The sequence below is a fragment of the Pezoporus wallicus genome, unplaced genomic scaffold (genome assembly GCF_028554395.1).
Source record: "Pezoporus wallicus isolate ANWC-B61680 ecotype Strahan unplaced genomic scaffold, APGP_CSIRO_Pwel_v1 contig_16, whole genome shotgun sequence".
NCBI classification, from domain to species: domain Eukaryota; kingdom Metazoa; phylum Chordata; class Aves; order Psittaciformes; family Psittacidae; genus Pezoporus; species Pezoporus wallicus.
The window spans coordinates 2,521,159-2,545,865 of NW_026641478.1; the positions used below are offsets into that span (position 1 = coordinate 2,521,159).

General features: G+C 41.9%; 1 protein-coding gene across 5 annotated transcripts in view; it reads right to left on the reverse strand.

Moving 5' to 3' along the window:
* Window positions 1-24,707, reverse strand: part of KLF12 (KLF transcription factor 12) — a 258,883-nt gene that overhangs the window by 79,832 nt on the left and 154,344 nt on the right. For all 5 annotated transcript variants that reach the window (XM_057424023.1, XM_057424024.1, XM_057424025.1 and 2 more), the window contains one exon: window positions 15,371-15,917. In XM_057424023.1, coding sequence (XP_057280006.1) covers window positions 15,371-15,917 — 547 coding nt within the window. The remainder of the gene's footprint in view (window positions 1-15,370; window positions 15,918-24,707) is intronic.

Consider the following 24,707-nt stretch of genomic DNA (forward strand, 5'->3'; position numbering starts at 1 on the left):
AGTTACCTAGAAGGGCTGGGAGACTGCGGGGTTGGAGGAGGTATGGGTCGGTGCTTGGTCGGGCTTGGGGGGCGAGTTATCAGTCGGCTGGTGCTGAGGTGTTGTATTCTCTTCCCTTGTTATTTCCTTTATCATTATTATTATTGGTGGTAGCAGTAGTGATTTGTGTTATACCTTAGTTACCAAACTGTTCTTATCTCAACCCGTGGGAGTTGCATTCTTTTTGATTCTCCTCTCTGTCCCTCTGGGAGCAGGGGGAGGGCAAAAAGGGGGGGAAGTGAGTGAACAAATTGCCTGACTGGGTTTAAACCACGACATTTAGCTAGAGGTATTAAAGATAACAGGAAGGGATTCTACAAGTACAGAGCAAATAAAAACAGACTAGGGAGAATGTAGGCCCCCTCAGGAAGCTCTTGGGAGAACTGGCTACACAGAATTTGGAGAAGGCTGAGGTTCTGAATGACTTCTTTGCCTCGGTCTTCACTAGCAAAGGCTCTGACCAAACCACCCAAGTCTTGAAAGGCAGATGCAGGGACTGTGAGAATGAAGACCTTGGGCCCACTGTAGGAGAGGAACTGGTTTGAGACCATCTTAAAAATCTGAATGTGCACAAGTCCATGGGTCCTGATGAGATCCATCCGTGGGTTCTGAAGGAGCTGGCAAATGAAGTTGCGAAGCCGCTGGCCATCGTATTTGAAAAATCATGGCAGTCAGGTAAAGTTCCTGATGACTGGAAAAAGGGAAATATAACCCCCATGTTCAAGAAGGGGAAAATGGATGACCCGGGGTATTACAGACCAGTCAGTCTCACCTCTGTGCCTGGCAAAATCTTGGAGCAGATACTCCTGGAAGGCATGCTAAGGCACATGAAAATCAACAAGGTGCTTGGTGACAGCCAGCATGGCTTCACTAAGGGGAAATCCTGCCTGACCAATTTGGTGGCCTTCTGTGATGGGGATACAGAACTGATGGACAGGGGTAGAGCAGTTGATGGCATCTACCTGGACTTGTGCACAGCATTCAACACTGTCCCACACGACATCCTTGTCTCTAAATTGGAGCGACATCAATTTGATGGATGGACCACTTGGTGGATAAAGAACTGGCTGGATGTCGGAGCAATCCCAGGCACAGCTACATGTTGGGCAGAGAAGAGATTCAGAGCAGCCCTGCGGAGAAGGACTTCGGGGTGTTGGTTGATGAGAAAATGAACATGAGCCAGCTTCAGTGTGCGCTTGCAGCCCAGAAAGCCAACCGTATCCTGGGCTGCATCCAAAGGAGCGTGACCAGCAGGTCAAAGGAGGTGATCCTGCCCCTCCACTCTGCTCTCCTGAGACCTCACTTGGAGTATTGTGTGCAGTTCTGGTGTCCTCAGCATAAAAAGGACATGGAACTGTTGGAACAAGTCTGGAGTAGGGCCACGAGGATGATCAGGGGACTGGAGCACCTCCCGTATGAAGACAGGCTGAGGAAGTTGGGGCTGTTCAGCCTGGAGAAGAGAAGTCTGCATGGAGACCTCATAGCAGCCTTCCAGTATCTGAACGGGGCCTATAGGGATGCTATAGGAGGAGAGGGACTCTTCATTAGGGACTGTAGTGATAGGACAAGTGGTAACGGGTTAAAATTTAAACAGGGGAAGTTTATACTGGATATAAGAAGGAAATTCCTGTTAGGGTGGTGAGGCACTGGAATGGGTTGCCCAGGGAGGTTGTGAATTCTCCATCCCTGGCAGTGTTCAAGACCAGGTTGGACGAGGCCTTGGGTAAATGATTTAGCGTAAGGTGTCCCTGCGCACGGCAGGGGCGCTGGAACTAGATGATGTTAAGGTCCTTTCCAACCCTAACTGTTCCATGATTCTATGATTCTATTGTTCAAAACAGCTGTTTTTTAGGCAGAATAAGCACCATTCTGACTGTGCTTTTTAAAATCAGAACTTACACACAATGGTATTTGATGCATACCTGAGCATTAGGGATAATCTAGTATTCAATTCAACTGAACCACCCAGTCAGCTGATTTAGCCCCAAAAAGCTATTCAGAAAAAAAGTGCTACTTCTGCTTTGCTCTCTAATATTCCTTCTTAAAAGCAACTTTAAGTATGAGATGACTGTTATTTATTTCATTACTTCTTCAGTTTTCTTAAAAGTGAATCTCATTACAAGAAGTTACATGTTTGTACCTGCCCATTATTTAAATACTACTATACATGATGCTTTTGTGAAAGCTAATGTTTGTAAATAAAATGGTAATAAAAAACCTATGTAAGCAATATTTTGTGTTAACTGTAGCTTAATCTGACTTGCACTACAGTGCAAGTGTTAAGCAGGTAGCTCAGAAACATTTTTCACATTTAAACCCAAGCCTACCTTGAAATCACAAACATTGTTACATAATTTAGTCTGTAATACAGTTATACATCAATTTTGATCACTTAAACGTGAATACATCTACATGAAGATGGTATAAATGTATATGAAAAATCTCACATGATTTTGTTCCTTGCAAGATACATTGATTCATTATTAAGGCACATTGATTCATTATTATTGCAGATTGCCACCTCTTAAGATACTATTGAAACTCCGATAATATTTGGCGTTGGTTTTAGATTACCAGAGGAATGTGCTAGGATGAAAACTCTCAATTGCCATCTTTTTTTTATGCTCAGCAAGGTAAGTTCTAGTCTGTCTACTCCTAACGCAGCCATGAAGTTGCCAATGGAGTTGTGCTTTTGCACCTAGCGATAATTTAACCCACTGGGCATGGTTTGCCCCACCAGACGCCAATCCCTGAAAACATCATGAGGTGCTGTGAGATGTGAGCATGGTGAGAACAAAAGGTGAGGAATGGGAATGTGGGCAAATTCAAAGGCGGGCAACTCAAGGACACTATCTGATGTACTTTTGCAGTGAACTTAACTAAAGGTGACAATTAAATGAGATAATGATCCAGGGATTATTTCCCTTATTTTCTAATGTCGGCCTACATATGCATGCTTTTGTGTCTCCCTCTCCATTCATGACCTCTTCTCAGCTTGCAGACTTGGGTGGCCAAGGTGCTGATGAGCCAAGGTGACTAACCAGGAGGCTGAGTTTCACCACTGCTAGCTGGTGGATACTGTCCTGTTTTCCCATCAGCATGGCTGCAGCTGCCACAGAGGAAAAACATCCTTTACAGCTATTCTCCTCCCCCAAATGAGACATGTTAATAACCAACTGTCTGAAAGCCTATCAGATTTCTCCTCCTCACAGTCACTACAGTGTGCAAGCTTCAGTACACGATTTTTATACAGTCCGAGTTCATGACTCCTACTTCTGTCAACAGCTTTGACTTTCGGACATCTATGAACAACTGTGGAACTGGTGGCACCAAGGTTTATAAATACCAGCCACAGTTCATAAACACTGAATTAAAAGTAATTACTGGCCTAACGAACATCAAACGATAAAGAATGAAGAGATGCAGGCAAGAGATAATTTAGCAAATGAGATGAAAAAGGTGGAGGACGAATGAGTAATTGAATGCAACTGGCAAACAAGGTGGAGGAGAGGCCACAAAACATGCCAGTGCATTCTAACCTCCCTTCACGTTGTACTTTGTTCTGACAACCAAGCTTTTCCTTGAACTTAGGACCACAAAAATGGGTCACTGAATTGAGTTCTCCCTACCACAGGCAGACACATTTCATTAGTAAAGCTCAGGCACTGAAAATGAACTGGGTTTCTTGCCCTTGCTACTCCTCTTGAAAGGCAAGATTTGTCCGGCAGAGCTACCTGGTGGTTTCATGGAGTGTGAATGAGGCTCAGGCAAGGCAAGAAAAAACAAACAAGTCAGAGACTGCTTTTGTGAGACAAAGGTGTCTTTGAAAGAGCGCACAGGAGCTACAGAAGCAAGCTGTCAGCACTCAGTGCTGAAAGGACTGGTGAGCCAGGGGAGTACTTAAGAATGTCTGCAAGTGCTGAAGGCTGCAGGCAGCCACGTCACTCTTCATCCTTGTTAGCCTCAAACAATGTCCCTTTTGCTAAAGAAAGTACAGAGAATTGCTCTTGATGCACACACATACATGCAATCATTTCTCAATGGCCCCTTTGCCAAACCCTATGAAAAAAGAAGTTTCCCTTTGGGCAGTGAAAGTGAATTCACTTTCTGCACTTGTTTTAAGGACAAATGTGCAAATGGGTCTCACTTAAGGCACATACTAGCCTGTAAATACTCCAGAACTGCCATCATTAATGTTGTATCTGCTGTCAGCTGCCTGTAGAAAAAAAAAAAATCAGATCTGGATAAGATATAAGTTTGCTTCTACTTCTATTGAACTAATAGTTTTTGGCTTTAAAATTTATGCTGGCTGTAGAGGCCAGACAATACCTGATCCTGTTTCTCAGGAGAAAATAGCCCCTTCTACAATGCTGGAAGAGATTTAAACTTGCACAGCAACTTTCTAACAAGCACCGATTGAATTTGTGCTTTCTGGCACTAGGCTGTGTTGATTTTGACATGGTATTAGCCATATCATGCAAGCACAATCTCCAGGAAGGATCCAGCGTGCCAGCAAACAAACCCCTCAAAACAGAATGCAGCCTCCACATTCCCAGGGGAAAAACATGAGCATAGGGCCACGCCACAAGGGTATTTTTTCTCCTTCTCTCTCTAAACTGGTGCCCCTGTCCACACTAGGGCATCTCTTGGGAAGGGGGGGACTATGGATTTCAGTATCTCCAGACTGACAAGAACTCAGCACACCTCCTCTCACTTCTCACACACATGATGGTGTTACTAGCTGTTGGGTAAATGCTGTCCCCTATCATATTCAGGCTCTGCATGAATATGTTCTAATCACTTTACTTCCTTCCAGTGATTATTTAGGGATATGCAGCCCAAGTATTCTGACCTGGTCAGGCAAGGCCAAGCGCTGTCAGAAATCCTGCAGCTGGATGCCTGTAGATGGCCCGAATCTGTGCCCTTCTCGGCATGAAAAGGGCTGTACACTAACGAACTTCTATCACCACAGGCAGGTTTCAGTTGCCACAACCTGATTTATTTCCTCTTGCCAAATTTCCTGTGAGTGAAAGGGATGAAAACTCCTCCCATCAGTAGGCTCATGAAGACCCACTAGAAGTAGTTTCACATCTATATGCTATCTTTGATTTAAAGGCACATACGAGCCCCTTGGGTCAAAGATGAATGAAATATTTAAGAGCAGGAGAAAACTAAGTAATCATCAATTTTGCCTCTCATTATAGCTAAACCACGTAGTATTAACTAATGCCAAAATGACTCATTACAAGATGATACCTGCTGGTGTGAAAGCAGCATCCTGAAGTATTGAAGCCTCTGGCTCACTTTGTCTTAAAACCTCAGTTTTCTGCATTAAATTAACTTCTCTGCAGTAACTCTGTAAACATACATAAACGTAGGCCTGCTGATACACCACATCATAATACAAACTAAATCACACTTAGTTGCTGTCTTAAAATAATTAAAAATCTACTGCTTTTTGAAAGGATTTCCAAATTCAGAGTCTGTTTGCTTTTGTTTCATATATTAAGTTCCTCACCCTGCTTTCTCTGAAGGATGCCTAATATTTAACCTGCTGTTCAAAATTATTGCTTGTGATGAGATTTCCAAGCAGCCTCGACATCAACCCACTAGACTTGCCAGCCACAAGCAGGGTTACAGATACCTGCAGTGGGAACAGTAACACCAAGAGCTGTGCAAGCCTGTATAGTGGGGAGGCCATTCTGGCCTTGCTAGTTCTGATCCACGCCAGGGTGATGTGTTTGCTGTCACAAACATAGCCACAGGTTTTTATTGTAATGGAAATTTAAACAATGCAGAAATGTGATGCAGCCAAAAGACTCATATCTGTTGTTGCCAAATGTCTGACTTAGAATCTCCTCTCTGCTTCCAGTGCATGCTGGCATACAGCAGGTAAAAAATTATCTCTAGCTGTAAGCAACGATTGCCTTGCACTTACTGCTTTTAGGAATGGAAATCAAATACTACCCCACACCCCCAAATTAACATTTACAAGAATTTCATTAGTATTCCTGTTACACACGTATGTGTCTGTGTCTGCTGAGAATGAAGGACTCAAATAACAAAGCAACATTTGCTGCCAGCTCCTTAGAAGGACGGTATTAGAAAATATGGTCAAGAAAATTATACAGCACTCATGCCTTAGCACAATATTCTGTTAATCTGACAGCATCAGAAACACTGTGAAAGAGGTAGTTGGAACCTAATAATGATAATAATCTGCCCTTGCAATGACTCCATGACCCACCAGCACCTAACAGTACATTTCCATCCTTTCTCAGAGCCTTGGACCTCAGGAGCTGGATGACACAGGAGGGGAGGGAAGAGCCTACTGCCTGCTGTTTTCAGGTACCTGTATTGCAAATGCAACCATCCCAGCCCTCCCATACAGCCAGCAAAGGGAGATGGGTGCCTTCAGATGTGCTGAGCCCACCCACCTACAGGGGAATGTCAAAGGAGAACACCACAGACACCACTGTATGTTTTTACCAGTGGAAGAAACACTTCCAGATGCAGATGTACGTGAGCTGTTTGAAATGATGCCCTCAAAGAGTGTTACACTCAAGTTTCCTTAATGTGCCTTAGAAAACCAAATCCTGGCTTTATGGACCTAGCAAATGCATGGGAATGATGATACTCATTATTTTCTCCTCCTAAGCTGGTCATAGAATAATAAAATCATAGAATCAGCTAGGCTGGAAAAGACCTTTAAGATCATCAAGTCCAACCATTACCCCAGGACTCCCAAGACCACCACTAAACCATGTCACTAAGGACCTCAACTACATGGGTTTTGAACACTTCCAAGAACAGTGATTCCACCACTTCTCTGGGCAGCCTGTTCCAATGCCTGAGCACCCTCTCTGTGAAGAAAGTTTTCCTAATATCCAGTCTAAACCTGCCCCGGTGCAGCTTGAGGTTGTTACCTCTTGTCCTATCGCTTGTTACTTGGGAGAAGAGACTGACCCCACCTCACTACAACCACATTTCAGGCAGTTGTAGAGAGCGATCATGTCCCCCCTAAGCCTCCTTTTCTTCAGACTCCAGACAAACACCCCAAGTTCCCACAGCCATTCCTCATCAGACTTACCCTCCAGACCCTTCACCAGCTTTGCTGCCCTTTTCTGGACCCGCTCCAGCACCTCAATGTCATTCTTGTAAGTGAGGGGCCCATACTATATGAAGCACATATAGGGCATTTTTCTTCCTATTTAAAGTTCACTGTAAGTGCTTTATGTGTTGGAAAACGCTCTGAGTGCACCTATCAGATTTTCAGTCAAAACAGCCTGGTGCCTGGTAGGGGCAGCAGAATTGGTTGATTTATTTCATAAAACTTTATGTACAAAGTAGCAGTATCCATGAACGTAATGGTCAGAATATAGAGTCTACAGGGGTAATTTTTATTACAATTTATAGCAAGATTACCCATACTCTACAGTTTTCAGATTTTATTGAGATTTTATGGTGCTATATCGGCTAGAGCAGTTAAGTGCATACAGCACAGTTATGGCTCACAGAGATGGGAATTGGTACTGAATGCACGGTGTAACTGATCTACCACAGAATATTAATTGCTATGAGCCAATCAAAGGCAATATTTGAATCATTTCACCAGCCAAATAATTTGCCATAAATCTGTAAAAGAACAGCTATGTGGAGGAATACAGAGAAGAGGGTGACTGCATGGGTGTAAGACATGCACATACTTAAGCATCTCTGTCATTGGCCTGTATACATAAACATGCCACACCATTTTTTTTAAGCAAAGGACTTTTTTCTAAGCTGTTTGAATGCCATGAGACCTCATCTACAAAAAAGCAAACTACTGAGACTTCTGAGATTTATATCTGACTGAGCATCCTACACACAAATGCTGTATCACCAAAAGTAAAAAGACAAAACAATAAGGATAGAATATATTTAATATGAAATAAAGTATTGCAAAGCCACTAAAAACAATAATAGATTGCAACTCACACACTGCAACAGTCTAGAGATATTTTAGACACCATAAAGTTTCCAGGAAGTTCATCCAAGGCACAATGAAACCCAAGGCAGGGATAAAATAAATGAGAAGTTTCATGCCTGTGTTTCTGCTGGATCCAAATTTGTGGGATAAAAGCAACTAGATCAAAGCTCAGCCCTGGTGTGAGTACAGAGTTGAAGGACCAGGGGCATTCTTGGCATGGAAGACAAGAAATTAACAGTTTCCAAAAGGTGCAACGACTTGGGATACATCAGAATGGACTTCATAATCCTCCTTATCCTGGGCTTCTCAAATAAATTTGGAATAAACATCTACCTCATTCCCTTCCACAAACCTGCTCCTATGTAAAAACATACATGATATTAAATCCACTATTGATAAATCTTAGAAGAGCATGTGCTTCTGTAGTGGAAAACCCAAAGTATGTCACTAGTGAGTCACCAGAAATATGATTTTTTTTTGACATTTAAATAGAAGACTATTTATAGGACTCCCCATAGTTAATCCAAGCTGCTTTGTCTTCATGCAACCTCCTTCTCAATTTCAAATACTACAGTATATCTTGTAACCTGTGTTTTAACTCTCCATTCTGGCAAGAATTACTATTTACTCTAGTTCTTAAATATATGCACCATCTCCAGTAATGCAAGTTCCACCCTGAATGTCAGCCTCTCCTCTAGATGTTTCTCCTTCCTGGCTAGCCATTACCAACCTGCTCCTGCTTTCCAAAACCACTAACATTTCTTCCAGATGAACCAAGCAAACAGGGGAAGAGAGATTCAACATTCTGGGGCTGGAGGGTGGAGGTAGACAGGTTGGAATACATACAGGCGCTAGAGATTTTTGGCCTAACAAACAAATTACTGTTAAAGTAGAAACTCTCTGCCTCAATGCAACTCAAGTCCAAAATAGCCATCTACTAAAATGTAGAAAGGATAATCATTCCATATGAAATAAAAAGGCAACACTACTGGCTTTAATTAAGAGTCTCTTCCATAGCATAATTTATACAAACAGACCATATAATCTGACCTTTAAACATATGGAAAGGTTCTCTAAATCTTTAACTTTGTACTACAAATTGGATTTACTTTTGTGGAATGGATTTTACAGTAGGCAGAAATAACAGGCTGTACTTACAAAAAACAACCAACCAAACAACAACAAAAAAACCCCCAACAAGGGTAGTGGATAATGTAATCTAGTGGTATTACCTGTTTTAAATCACAGAAAAATCTGTAGCAAAAGGTACTGCATTTACTGCATGTTAAGGTATCCACAGTGAGGAATATGGCTTGAAAAGACACAACCTGTGTACTTCTCCTAGGTCTACATACAGACATAGTAACATAAAAATAGTCCAGGCCAATGTCATTACAGATATTTACTCACACAGGGAGCAGATGAAGTTCAGCCAGCAAATTTAAACTTGTAAAGTTCTGACTTCTTGATTTTGCTAGTGACTGCGTCTTCTGAAGACTGTAAGACCCGTAAGAGTGAGAACCCAAAAACTTGAACCCACCCCCCAGAAATATCACAGTTGCACAGGTTCTTAGTGCACCATCATCAGGAGGAAGCTTCTGAAAGGCCCTTTAGTGAATGGAGTAACTCTTCTGAACTACATAAAATGATTTTAAAGGATATTATCATTGGCAAAACCTGCTGCTAGAAGGACATGATTTGTCAACAGTAGTCATAGAACTACAGAATGGTTTGGGTTGGAAGGGACCTCACAGCTCACCCAGCTCCAACTCCTGCCATGGGCAGGAACATCTTCCACTAGGCCAGGTTGCTCAAAGCCCCATCAAACCTGGCCTTAAACATTGCCAGGGATGGGGCAGCCACAGCTTCTTTGGACAACCTGTGCCAGTGTCTCACCACACTTACAGCATAGATTATTTTCTTAATATCTAATCCAGTTCTTCCCTCTGTTATCTTAAAGCCATTACCACTCATCCTATCACTACCTGCCCTTGTAAAAAAGTCCCTTTCTAGATTTCTTACAGGCCCCCTTTAGGTATTGGAAGACTCTTCTGAAATTGAAGCAGTGGAAAGACTCAGGCTAATGGGACCAGAGTTTGTAGGGTAATGCGCTGGTGCCATTGAGGCCTCTCTCACTCCTCTCCGTCCAAGCCTCTTCTTTGTTCTCCTTCTCCCTGCTCAGATCTCCTTTCTACCCTCCTTTTCCTTCTTCACCCTTGTCCTGGGTTCAGCAGTAGCCGTCATGTTTCTCCTTCTTGGTATCTGGTGCAGTGCAGTGTTTTGACTTTCGGCCTGGGAACAGAGCTGATAACAAGGATGTTTTGGTTTGGCCAAGGACTTTGTGAGCCTCATGCTCTGCCAGGGAGGAGGGGAAGCCGGGAGGAAGCAGAGACAGGACACCTGACCCAAACTGACCAAAGAGGTATTCCATACCACAGCACGTCATGCCCAGGATGTAACTGGGAGTGAGCCGGAAGGGCTGGGGGACTGCAGGGTTGGAGGAGGTATGGGTCGGTGCTTGGTTGGGCTTGGGGGGCGAGTTATCAGTCGGCTGGTGGTGAGGTGTTGTATTCTCTTCCCTTGTTATTTCCTTTATCATTGTTATCATTGGTGGTAGCAGCAGTGATTTGTGTTACACCTTAGTTACTAAACTGTTCTTATCTCAACCCGTGGGATCTGCATTCTTTTCATTCTCCTCTCTGTCCCTCTGGGAGTAAGGGGAGGGAAAGAAGGGGCGGGGGGGAAGTGAGTGAACGAGTTACCTGACTGGGTTTAAACCACGACAGCCCTTCTTCTGTCTTCAGCCCTTTACCACTTTTATTCCTGAACACGTTCACACACCTGTAGCTGTCTCACCAGCTCTCCTTTTATCCCCCACTCTCTTCCATCCTGCCCTCTCCCCACTGCCTAGCCCCTCCCAACCTCCTCCTTGCCTTTTCTTAGCCACATTTTTTCTCGCTTTATCCTTTGAAGGAATCCATGGATTTTTCAGATCTCCAAACCTGGTTTCCACAACTGCTTAGAAAAGAAAAGAAAAGAAAGGACAGTGGTCCAAACCAGACTTGAGGTTCATGGCACAAAACCAGAGGTTCCAGAGTTTTTCACCAAGAAAAGCTGTAATATATTTTTCAACACTGAAAAACCTACTTTTTTTCTCGATGATCAGTCTCAGGAAAAATGGAATAGCTTTTACTTGAAACTTTCCTCAAAAAGAAAGAAAAAATAAAAAAGAAATAGCCTGAGGCAGATTTGCGGCATGGAAAATGTTAGCCTAAAAGGTTAACAGACAGGCAGACTCTGAACAACTGAAGACAGGGGTTTAAGGGAAACCACGAGGCAACCTTATCTGTAGGTGCTGCTACCCGCTGTGCTTCTAATTACACCTTTCAGCAATCCTTACCATTGCTGAACAGGGAGAAAAAAAGTTGAGGAAAGAGTCTATCATTGGATTTTAATGATCTGAAACACTTTAATGTGTAATAAATTCTAGCCACCTACTCCATGTAGAAAAAATCTCCAAGTGCTTTTTAAGGCTCTGGATGACAAGACATCAGTGATCACCACTGAAAGAAGCTGACTTCATCTCTTTTGACATGTTGTAGGGGGTGGCAGAGGCTGCAGCCCCAAACGGCAGTGCCCACAGGGCCCTGTTCCTGGCTCCCATCCCTTCTGTGCCCAGGCAGCCTTAACACATTATTATGCTTTGTGCATATGAAATAACGTGAGGATATGGATGTAGGGGGCAACTTTCACAGCTAGTCTGGCAGTGTGGGCAGCACACTGAGACCCCCACTTTAGGGGTGTCCCTGAAGTGCTCCCCTGTGGAGGCATGTGGGGGATGTCAGGGAGGGGAAGGTCCACAGTCAATGAGGGTGTCTGCATGTAACTGTGTGTGTGTACACATATGGGAGTGTTGTGGGATTACAGAACAGTGTTTCTAATTTTTAGAAATTTAGTAAGCTTTCATAAATGGCTAGTGTTGTACTACCGACACTGAACATATTGCTCACCAGTTGCCTTCTAAAAATGCTTCGATCCCCATTTTGATTTACACTAGGAGAACTGAGAGGTTTTTATCCTGCAAAAAGCATCGATCTGACAAAGGGGTGCTTTCATCGCATGATAACCCTGGCTTCCATTGCCCCTCTTGGGGTGTGGCGTGTGGCACAGGACCTGAAAGGATGCTGCTGGCAGCTCGTATATACAAGGGCTAATTTTCTGCAAATCCACTCGGCTTGCAATGCTGCAGAAAGGGTTTGATTTAACAGGAACCCTTGTAAGTGAACAACAGGAGGGAAGAGACAGGACTGAGAGAGCAGAAATGAGCAGCACTTTGGGAGGAAGAAAAGGAGACCTGAGTCTCTCCTGAAGGAAGGTGCAACAGAGGCCAGGATGAATGATGTCATGGCAAAGGATGTGCAGTGGCAGAGGAGATGACAGTATGGGTTAGAAATATTAACAGATAAGGAGGGAGAGATGAAGCAGAGCTGCTGAAACTGACACTCACAGAACTGTTAGTGAAATTGGGAGGACTAGGAAAAATGGAAAGATAGAAAAAGGGGGAAACAAAAGCAGAGGTATTGATTACTCGTTCTGGAGGGAAGACAGAATTTAAACAGAACATGGAAAAAGAAGTATTTGCTTGAGCTGCCCAGAAAAGCAGCCACTGGGAGGACTGTTTAGTCTGAGAGAGAGAGAAAGGCGGACTGGGAAGCATCAGGGAAACAGAAGCCACCTGAGCAAAACACCTGGAAGGAAGGATGGTAGTGGCCTGAAAAGGTTTTGCAATAAAAGAAAAATGAAATGGTTTCTAGTCAAACCTGGAAGGAAGAGGAAAATTCAGCATGAGGAAACTAAAACTGTGAATAACAAGGAATATACCTTTCTCTATAACCTGTTTCTTTGCAGTTTTCCCCTAAGTACCTGTATCTAGAAAAACAGGAGGGGCCTGAACTTAAGTCTGATGTAATTTTCATTAATCTTATCCTTGGAAGCATCTCTGTTCAGGGAACTGCCTAAGTCTCATTTGAGCAAAAAGGACTTAGATACAGGCTAATGCAGAATATAACTTTAAGTGCTTCCCAACCATACCCCTGGATCATCAACATGATCTCTGGTTTAGCACCAGGACAGCAGCAACACAGGGATTATGTGACAAATACTGCTGATACTATCTGTGCATTGATTCTGTTCTAGCGTGCGTATTTTTTTGTTTCTGAAAACGATCAACATTCATGTAGAAGCTGAAAGTTGCTACTCTAGCTGATTCCAAAACTGCACTTTTGCTTCAGCTGGTAGAGGCTTAGCAACCAATGGACAGCAGCATCCTGTTAGCATCTCCGTACATCTGAAATTAATTTGTGCAATGTTGCTGCATTTCATTATTTATATTGTTTTACATATAAAGAAAAACATACTCCATCAAAAGCTGACAAAAGATGACTACCTAGAGGACTGTTGCCCATTATTCTTCTATTGTATTTATTCAAATTAACCTGAACATTTACATCAAAAGAATTGGTGATAGCAAAATGGGCAAAACGGATGAGAAAAACAAAATTAAAGAATGCTTAATCCCTTTCTTTTTTTTTAGCTGTACATTACTAGGTGATGCAAGGCTGGTTAATGATCTCTGCCAATAACAGCACAAAGGCGATATTGTCAGGTCAGGAGCCCCAGAACTTGTGGGCTGAAATCTCTGTGGCACATTAAACTGTGGAATTTTGTTGACAAAACTGGGGCAGCAAAGTTCCAGTTTTACAAGACCAGGAAGTGCTTCCTATAGAGAAGACTACTACCACAGCCAACTAGCACCTTTTAAATGAAAACAAACAAATGGGAAAAATTCTGGATGAGCTCAAGGTCAGGTGTGGCTCAAAGCTCCAAAATCAAAATACAGACTAAAACTTTCCTTTTTCTTATTTCCCAAACAACATGGTGAAAAGTTCTGCTTTCATTCATCATTTCTTGACACAATGGCACAACGTCCCAAAATTACGTCAGTGTATGAAGTGCAATAAAACTTCTGAACTGTGATTTTGAGGCTTAAATCAAAACTCAGATCAGCCATGAGATTGTTTCGTATGTCCAATCCTGTTGAGAGGGCACAGTCCAAACTCATATACTGAGGGAATGGGAGAACCAATGATTTATGGAGAAGACGATACTACTAAACAGAATGACCCATCACTGTGGCCCTGTACAGTAATACACAGTCACCAGTATATCAAAAAAAGACATGAGAGTTGAAGAGAAAAGGTCTTTTAGTTGTAGAGACTTGCTCATTATGCGATTAGGTACACAAGAGATGATATAAGATGTATTACTAAATGCCCTGTAGTCCCATAAGCCCTGAAGTAAGGTTATCTGTCAGTACCCTCCCCTTCCACCTCATGCAACACCTCGTTTCAGGGAAGAACTAGCCATATTTTATTCACTCATATGCGATGAACCCTGAAATGAGTCTCTCTTGTTTCTCTCCTCACGTTCTCATCTCGGTCACTTATGCCTTCTTTATAAAGCTATGCTTTTCAAAGTATCTGGGCACACATATTTTGTCTTTTCTTCCTTCCACCCATCATGCCACCATCTCTAACAGATTATTGCTCCCTCAGTAACTGTAATGTGCTCGTTTTTTGTTGCTCTCCAGCTCTCTTTTCCATTTTCTTTGGACACCTTTCCGAGTGTATCTGTTCTTTTGGCATGTGCTTTCTTCCTCCCTTCCCACCTCCATGTGCCTCTCAGGTCCTGTGTCTGTGAAAGTCATTCCCACCATACACACTCCACGTGGCTTCCTTCCCTTTGCTGTTTAATCTGGAAGAAGAAACCTAATTCAAAATACTCTATTGCCACTCCTTGAGATTAATAAAACCTACCTCTCTGCATCTGCTACTGCTCTTTCGTCCAAATTCCTCTTCTTCACAAGTTCCTACATCCCAGTGATTGCCTTCTCTGCACATGGAAATGTACCCATTCTCTGTGCAAGGAATCTCTCTGACACTATTTCCCTTGCCAAATCTGTATAACCTGAGTTTTCCATGTTCATCTACAACGTTTTGTCACTATTCAGTTTTCCTATTTCTTCAGCTTCTGGGGAGGACTTACTCCTCCCAGGGCAAAACTTGCCATAAGTTGTCTGAGCATCTAACACCACTGCTGACCTTCATCTTTATAAAAATATTTATTTTAAAGAGCATCTGGGATAAGACTTTGAAAGGCTCTTCTTGATACTGAAAGTTATACGACTTTTCATCAAACAACACAGTAAGTTTGGAACTAACAGCTGTATAACATTGTTACATTTTCCTCATACAAGAGCAGTTTTAAGGATGCCACAGATGCACAAAACTGCTTCCACCTTACCTTTGACGTGGCTTCTCCCATCCTCTAACAGTGGTACTACTATTGTGTTGTTCATATTCCCAGGTGATCTCACAGCTGTATAGACAACAGGTACCGACTGTACCACCACGGGGATACGGTGCACGTGACTCATTTTGTTGGACTGCAAGTTCATGGGGCTGGAAGGTGGTACTGGATGGATAATGTGCAAAAACTGCTGGCCTCCAACACCAGATGCAGAGGCCACAAGAGGACCTGGAGTTAATACTGACGGTACAGATGCTGCTGAGGATACTGATGTTATTACTGTGGGTGATGAAGCTGGCCGACTAGAAGAAGAAGAAGAAGTAGAAGTGGAAGAAGGGGAGGAGGCTGATGCTGTCATGGAAACTGGTGAAGATGAAGCTGCTGTAGGGGACGACCTGGCTTTGTTTATTGACAAGTCCACTGGTTCAGTCTGTGTTTGGAAATGGTCTGTAGATAATGAATCCTCCGTGGGGTCTGCCTTCATGTTGTTTAGTAACAAGGGTACAGCTTCCATATCTGGATAGTTCTGGACGTTTGGAGACTGTCAAAGAAGGACAAAAGGACACAGTTACACATAGAATCATAGAATTATAGAATCGTTAGGGTTGGAAAGGACCTTAAGATCATCTAGTTCCAACCCCCCTGCCGTGGGTATGTGGCTAAAGACAACTTACATATCCAATTGCTAAGGCGCATCACACAACTTGGTCATGAAAGCCACAGGATTTGTTTCCTTTTCTTGTGTCAGCTCATAGTTTTAAAGGACAAATTTTAAATCATGCTAAAATGCACAGACATGTTGAGTTTGAACAGAATATTTTAAAAAAGTTCTATTCCCATATCTTGGAAGATGGCAGGATTAAAAACCACAAAATCACCCTGTTTCTTTGCATTACACAAAGTCATCAGTGAAAAAAACTTCTGTATCTCCACAGATAACCACTATTTATATTGACAGGACATTTCTTCCCAACATCTATCTTCAAGCTACAGCATTACTCTCTGGCGTTATCTTCAACAGACATGAAGAAAAACTGGTCATCCCCATTTTTCAAACAACTTTCTGAATGCTCAAAGACTGTAATTTCTCCTTATTTGTCTACCTTCTTCTGTATTAGGCAGACCTTGCTTCTGTCTGTCATAAGTCAGCTTTAAAAGAACAAGCCTTAGCACTCTCATTTGCCCTTTACAGTGACCTTTGCAGTTTTTCAACACCACTTTTCGGAAGGCAGTGCTTTACACCAACCATAGTCCTTCAGCTCAATTTGACTTTTTGCGTTCTATGTATTTACTGATAATGAACTTACAGGTCAGTATAAATCCCCATGTTTGTATGGTTGCCCTGTTACAGGAAGCAACAGCTACAGCAATTCATTATTCTGAATTAGCACGTTAGATTTTTGTTATAATTTTATTTTTCCCATTTTAATTGAGAACAATTTTCCTGACTTCACAAAATAATTCTATGATGCTTTACACAGAAGCATAGAATACATAGCTCCTTCAAAGCTGGTTCGTCTAAATTTATTCTAGACTAGCACCATCTGCTATTTTTATAGTTTTATTCCTTATTTCCATCATCAAAGGGGTTAACAGAATTTTTGAATAATGCTAGGCCAAAGACAGATCCCTCGAGAAGCTCCTTTGAGGTATCTTTCCTTTCCAACAGTACATCATTAATAACTACTCCTTAAAAATGTTTTTTCAAGTAATTTTCAATAGGCAGGGCAAGGAAGGGAATGCCCATCGATTACCTGGCAGAAAGACCCAGCCCAGCTCTCAGTTCCTCAGCTGAGTACCTCCGTGGCACTGCACTGTAGCAGAGCTCCTCTACAGGCACAGATACACACTATTACTTGCTGTAGTACAGAAAACCAACCTCAATAAAAAACATTTGCCAAGCTACTTCAAATCTCTCTTGACCCAAAGCAATTATTTCGTATACAGATCTAACAAGCAACCTTTTTATGGTACCGAAGCAGCTCTAAATGCATTCTCTCAATCTCTAGATTACAGTATTTACTAAGTATCTAAAAATATTAAGTCAGAAATATTTAAGCCACAAATATTTTAGTTCATCTACCCTAAATAAGTTAACAGTCAAGCAAGCTGAAGTCAAGTGAATTTACTTTGAGATTTTTATAATGAACTATGTTAAATATTTTCACGAAGAATCCTCCTGGTTTTGAGTCTGAGCCAAATTTCATCACAGAATGGAATTCTATTGCAAAGGGAAAATAGAAACACTAATATTAAAAATTGCAATAATAACAGCCTAAGTGTGTAGTATCCCTGGCATGCTGAAAGATGAGATATTCTAGTAGATCCCAGCTATTCAGCTGATTTACACTGGCTCCCGGAGATGGCATTTTCCCCCATTTGAAAGCAAGAACATCTCTGGTACAGCGAGTCTCTTCTTCTATTCATACACAAATCAACTTAAAACAAAGGGAACCCAATTCATCCGGTCCCTGGACCCTGCTGTTTTGCTGCAATACAAATAACAAAAGCAAAAAATTCCTTTATAAAGACAATGGGAAGTCCTCCTGCTAAAGAAGAACAGAGTGAAGAACAGGTTTATAAAGTGCATAACCAGCTACAAGTGACAAGGTTACAAAAATCTCTTCCTCAAGAAGGCAAAACTTGTAATTGCCCAGTGATGTTCCCTTATTCTTTCCTCTGAAGCACCTTACCCTGGGTATTGTCAGTAAAGAGATTCTGCATTAGGCATACCCTATGTGCCATGACAAAGACAAAACCATAAATACACATGGCACAAGCAGACAATTTGTCAACTCTTAACAAGTCTTGTATATGCAATGGGCAAACAGACTGTTTCTGCTGAACTGAACTGACTGCTGGTACAGTGCAGACAAGGCAGGGACACCCTGTGCAAGCTATACCCAAACCTTCTTAAGACTAAAGGCAACATCTATCTCAAATGTCTGAGAGAAGGATAAACAGGATCAACCCTAGTACAAGGGAGATGAGGAATACCCTTGTGCAAACAGCTGGGCAAGGGTTACCTAGAAGCAGTATGAATTGCCAGCTCCATCCAGAGGGCAGATAATGTGCCACAGAGGAAATCCTACATGTTGACATTCTTCCAGGCTTCCTCAGGGTGCCAGAGGCAGATTTCAGGTTGACCCAATGCTGCTGACCCAGTGTGCTGAAGGATGAAGTACCCTCCTGTTGCTGCCCCCACTGCTTTTCAGAGCACCCTCAAGTGCTCTAAGGGTACCACAGATTTGATGTACCCAGTGTAAGCACATCAGACTGCTTCCAGGACTCTTGTGACTTCCAGGATGTGTCTGAGACTTGACACAAGGGATCCACATGGCCATTGAAAGCAATCCATCACCAAACGGAGCACAGTCTGCCCCAGAGTTCCACACCTGCCTTTGCAGCAAGCAGCATCAAGTCCCTTACAGGAAAGGTAAGGAAGAACACCAAACCATCATGCAGCTGACACCATACAAATTACTTGTTCCACAGATAGAGTCAATTGTCTCTGAGACAAAACACAGGGCATGACCTACAGATTTTTCTTGATTGTCCTAACAGGCCTTTGTTTTCCTATAGTAATTACACCTAGTCCTTTGGGAATTAAAAAAAAAAAAAAAAAAAGAGAAATAAGAACCATGTAACTGCAGTCAATCATACAAATCACTTTCTCTTTAAATAGCTCTATTGCGTTTACTTTTACATTGTATATTTCTTACATTGCATCTATCTTTTGGTAGGTATCCTGTTCTTGTCCAGAGGTGCTAGAGGGGCTATGCAGTCTCTATGTACTATGGTACTACAGTTGACAGTACTATTTCAGTCTTCAGCAGTGAAACTAAACTCGAAACCTCTACAAACCCCTTCATGAATTTCTCCAAACAGGATGAAAAGTGGTATGTCCTTCAATGACCTCCTTTCCCTGCCAAAACTCTTAAGAATGCCCTTTCTTTAGTAAATTCAGGCCGTGACTGATGTCAGTCAACATTACAAAAGACAGCAGGATCCTTATCAAAACAGGTTTATACATCCTGTACTTCAGATGAAAATTGTAAACAAGTGTTATATTCTGTGCTGGTGGTTGTGAACAAAAAGATCTGCCCTAACAACTCACACTCCCTTACAGTGACCTACAAGTGGTATGGACGTTTCTTCACGATCTCAGGTTTTATTTCAACTGCCAAAGTTCTATCATCTGAATCAAAACTTTGAACATTAAATTATCATTATTTTCTGAAAATGGATGACATAAGCAAACCTTTCCCAATGGCGATGACTATATTAGAATTAGGAACTACAGGACGAAGAGTAGCAATGAAGCCAAAAGAGAGGGCTCACTTCTCAGCACACTATTTCTTAGAATCTCCCCAAAACATTATTAACTGACAATTAACTATTAATTTCCCTAGATGACGAGTGTTGATGTTAGTTTTATTTAATGGAACCACGTTTTCTAATTGAGAAGCTCACAACAGCTGGGATATTCAGAGGTATACCTCCAGCCATTCTGTCAGATCCTAAAGTCAACTGGATAAAAATCAAATGGTTGCATGTTTTTTAATTCTGTCTTTCTATTCCTGCCTTCCCACCCTCCTCCAGTGAACTGGGCTTCTTGTGGTGGTGTGGGCTCAGCCAATCGCTAATCTGAGTATCTGAAATGGGTTTTCTGGTCTGGCTACCAAGTGTCCGTGTTGCTTTGGCAAACTTCATTTTGGTTTTAGGAGTCTAAACTCTGTTGTTGAGAGTGGCAGCTTTCAGAGCATTTGGTGGGTTAGAAAGGGTTCAGCCTGAGGTCCCTGTAACCCAGAGGGCTTCCTTGGAAGCCAGCCCAGACCACGGAAATACAACATGAGGGGGTATAGCTCCGTGTGGCTTCCCTCATCTCAGAATGCAGGAGCATCTGTACTGTTCCTGCCACTGGTACGAAGGACAGGGACAGCTTCATCCTTGCCTCCATCCAGCTGGGACTCAGAGGCAAATCTCATTAATGTTCCTCTCTGCAACAATGCCATCATATCATGCTAACAATGCTGCTCACCATCCACTCAAATCCAGGCTGAAATGTAACTGGAAGGCAGGTTAGGATGTCTCTCTGCTAGAAAAGGCTTTTTAATAAACCGGCAGCCTCTATTAGTCACTGCTCTTGGCTCACGTTTTTTGTGCCTACCCCTTACAGCTGTACACCAGTATTCTCTGCAGTGCTCTGTTTCATTAGCTTGCCATTAATAAACACCACCAGGAACATAACACGTGATTTCCCTATTCACAAAGCTTTTCTTGGCTGTGTAAAAAAGCATTCCTTACTGCCCTTTTCCCCAGCCATTATGGAAAAACAGCCACAAAACCAGCCACAAGACCGTGAGCGATGCATGGTAAAGTTATAGCTGATAATGTCTTATCTACTGGATGGCCATCCTTTACTACACAGTTCTACTTAATCTTCTTTCCAACCTCCTGAACAACACGTCTTAACTTACTTAGGAGGGAAATTTGCAACAGCCCCTTTCCACTCTCTCAATCTACTCACGGCAATCATCTTCGTGTTTATCAGTACTGTCCCCCATCCATAACTAAAACATGAAGTGCTCATAGTTTCCACAGAACTGAGGTTAATACCAATGAAAAAGCAAAGATCATTTTGTTTTCAGCAACTCATCCTGATGCCTCGCAGCTCATCAACTTCACACGGTACTAAGCTTCAGTGAGTCTTTACGTCTTTGTGGAGTTTTACTGCTCCAACACAACAGAGTTTACAAACCTCCAACAATCAGTTGTCAGCTTCTGAAGTGTTCTTCCTTTCTGGCAGCAATCTCCCAAGGTCAAACAATTTGGAAGAAAAAATACCAAAAAAGCTGTCCTTGATGACGGAAACCAAACAGACTAAATTTAGTATTTATAAAATAAGCTGGCTTTGAGGACAGGAAGTTAAAAAATTAATTGCTAAATGTTTTAACTCTTTATCAAATCACACAAACCCTCCTGGTTGTCACCATGCTGCCCCACCTCATTCTGTTCTGTCAGGAGAAATTTCAGGCTGGATGATTTTGTTTTGTCAGAGCTTTTATCATCTCAGGATACTGAGATGAGAAAAAAAATCACACTCCTGAAAAGCTACCCATAATTTTAACCATGTCATTGCCACAGCTGTACCAAACACCAAGGTTCAGTGATGCCAAAGTGAAGTCTTCTGAGCATGCAGTGCAGAACTCTGCTGAGCTAAACCAGCTTTCAGGTCTGATCATGATGCTTGGAGGGTGAGATCTAAATAACTGTGAATATTCTGCAGGTTACAGATTTGCTAACACTTCACAGTAAAAGAAACACAAGCTAGGTTCGAAATGACAAAAAGTGCTTGCTCTAGCAGAAGTAATTTTGCTTCTGCATAGCATACAGATGTGCTTACAACTCTAATGCCACGAGACATGCAGGTAGATTGGGTTTAGGTGTGTTATCTTTGGTATACAGTTTGTGTTTTAAAATTAAAATGGAACATTTTCCTAGTATGTCCTGTAGATAAGAGTAGCTCATTTCCCTGAAACTGCAGTTCTGTCAGTGCTTGCCATGAAGGGTATTTGCCCACATGTGTTTCATCCTGTCATGCCTCAGCTCAGCACTTAGAGAGTACAAAAGGTTGGCACAGGTATAGTTTGGGTAACCAGCAGCCCAGGCACTTCAAAGAGCCCTGGAAGTTATGGCTTAAGTACCCAGCACTTTGCTCAGTTTTTTTTGGGTTATCTTGCTAATCAAGGAGTGAACTCTCCTCAGAATTACAGAAGAGATTTTTTGACAACACCTTTCTATGCTGAGATACTCCATTCACAACACTCACATGCTTCCGCTTGAAAATCTCCACTTCAGCCAAAGCAACAAAATACTCTAAGAAAAGGAAGAAGTAATATAGCCTGCAAAGACGTGACAACCTCTATTTGAAACACTGCTCTCCCTATGAAAAAAACATTCAAGACTCAACTATTCTGAACACGGAGGGTGCACCAATACAGCAGTGACAGAAGCTGTATAAAATCAGAAAGGTGAAAAGTAGACAGCTGAAAGGTTAAAAGTGAGTAAAATACTTAGAATTTTGTTTCCAAATGCAAAGGCAGCGAGCAGGAATTTGTGCCTTTTTCCTCAAGGCTGCTGCCGCAGGCTTTCCCAGGCTGACAGAAGCTTGGATGCATTGGGCAAACACAAGAGGTCACACTGAAAAAGAGCAAAATGCGAGGCAGCTGGATCTTTCTGCTTCTTTTCTGGGAGCAGAAATTAAAATGCATCTTACTGTCAGTTTTCAAGAAATGGCTGCTCAGGGTCAAGGTTAAATTTGTGTTCCAAGGAAGAATAGAGATCCCCAAGAGATGGCACTCCCAAGTGAGGTTGAGTCAGACACTGTTACAACTCCTCCCATGGAAGCTTTTCTAAAAAGCACCAGTTGGTGCCAAGAAAGAGAGCAGAATCCAGGAATTACTAAAACAAAAAGAGGTTCAATGGAAACGCATTTAAACAAACTGGAATCGATTCAACGAGAGAGACAGATACTCACTTTAAAGTATGTGGGATTCACTTAATATATCATCATTTGTGCACAACACTTGGATATTTGATTTCAAAGTGGATGTTTCCAACCCTCAAGGCCTAAAGATGAAATTCCTATTCTCTTTGTGAATCTCAAGAGTCAAAAGAAACACGCTATGAGGCACAGGCAGCCTTTGTGAGCAGTGTCTCTGAATGTGTAGATCCTATAGAAGATGCCCCAAAATAAAAAGAGAATTAACTAAGAGCTGGGGATAGCAAATTCAAACCAACCACTCATAAATAACCAAGCAAAATTCAAGCTTCAGGGCTGTAAAAATCACCTTTTAACGTTTCCTGAACAGTCAAAGTGCAGAGTTATTTCACAAGTATTTCAACAGTAAAAATGTACCGTGTGCTGCAACCTTCAGTAACAGCTCAAACTAGGACTGCGGAAACATGCTTCAAAACGAAAGGAGATCCCAATGCAAACAGCATGAATTTTTAAACATGTTTAACAATGAACACAAATACATCTAGTGTGAAATGACTTATTTTTAAATGATGCATATGCAAAACCAGAGTAAGCATTAAGGTTACTTGACATTTTACTCTCTGACAGGTTTACCAAAGGGTTTCTCCAATGGCACAGGGCAAGTTACTATTGACTTCTACTGTCCAATAAAGTAATCAGCCCCTGTATTAACTGCAACATTAAAGGTAAAATAGATGTGCTTCTTGAACATGAAGCCAAATTCTCAGGATCTCAAACTCTACACGGGCCTGGGTGATTTTTTGTTAAAAGCAATAAAACCTACCCTCGCTCCTATTCTATGATTCTATAATTCTATGATCCCTAAATCATTAACACATTAAGAAAACTTGATGCTAAGCTTACAGAATCATAGAATTATAGAATGGTTAGGATTGGAAAGGACCTTAAGATCGTCAAGTTCCAGCCCCCCTGCCATGGGCAGGGATGCCTCACACTAGACCCTGTCACCTAAGACTGTCCAACCTGGCCTTGAACACTGCCAGGGATGGTGCAATTACCCCTTCTTTGGGCAACCTGCTTCAGTGTCACACCACCCTCACAGTAAAGAACTTCTTCCTTATATCTAACCTGCTTAGATGTATTATTTGTATGTGATCAGTGTTACTAGAACACCCTATCAAAGACAGAATCTGTTGAAAGAAGCCAATTTATGCCTATCGCTGTGAGACAACTCTTCAAGAGAAACAAGTCTAACAAAGGTATGGAACAACATTAGTGTAAGATGTTGCTTGCAACATTATCTGCTTAAGCATATAAAAAATATTAGGAGCATGTTTGTATTCCTTGTACTAATCCATTTTAGACTTGAGAGTAACTTCTGAACAAATGGCAGATCCCTAAATAATTGTTAAAGGGGAGATAAAATACCATGAAAAAATATCCTATTGCCTCCAGTGTAGAATTACTTTCAGGGATTTAAAGAAATGTTACTTTATAAAACCCCAGACAACAAGAATTTCACACATTCACTTAGCAGTTCTTCTCATAAGTTTTCCCCCATGTGTTTGGGGTAATTCTTCCCATTTTTGATTCCACAAAGTCCTGTATTTTCTTTAGTTCAGCTGTAAATCAGAAATTTCCCATTTAGTTTATGCAAAAACTTGCGTGAACAAATTGAATCTTTGATGTTTACATTGGAAAATAATTAAAAAAACATTATCAGACATCAGACATGCATCGGGATTTTGTTTTGTCAATCTAGACTAATTACTTAGGCTGACATGAAATAAATCAGGAACTTTCCCAAAGTACCCACCAAGATGGTTT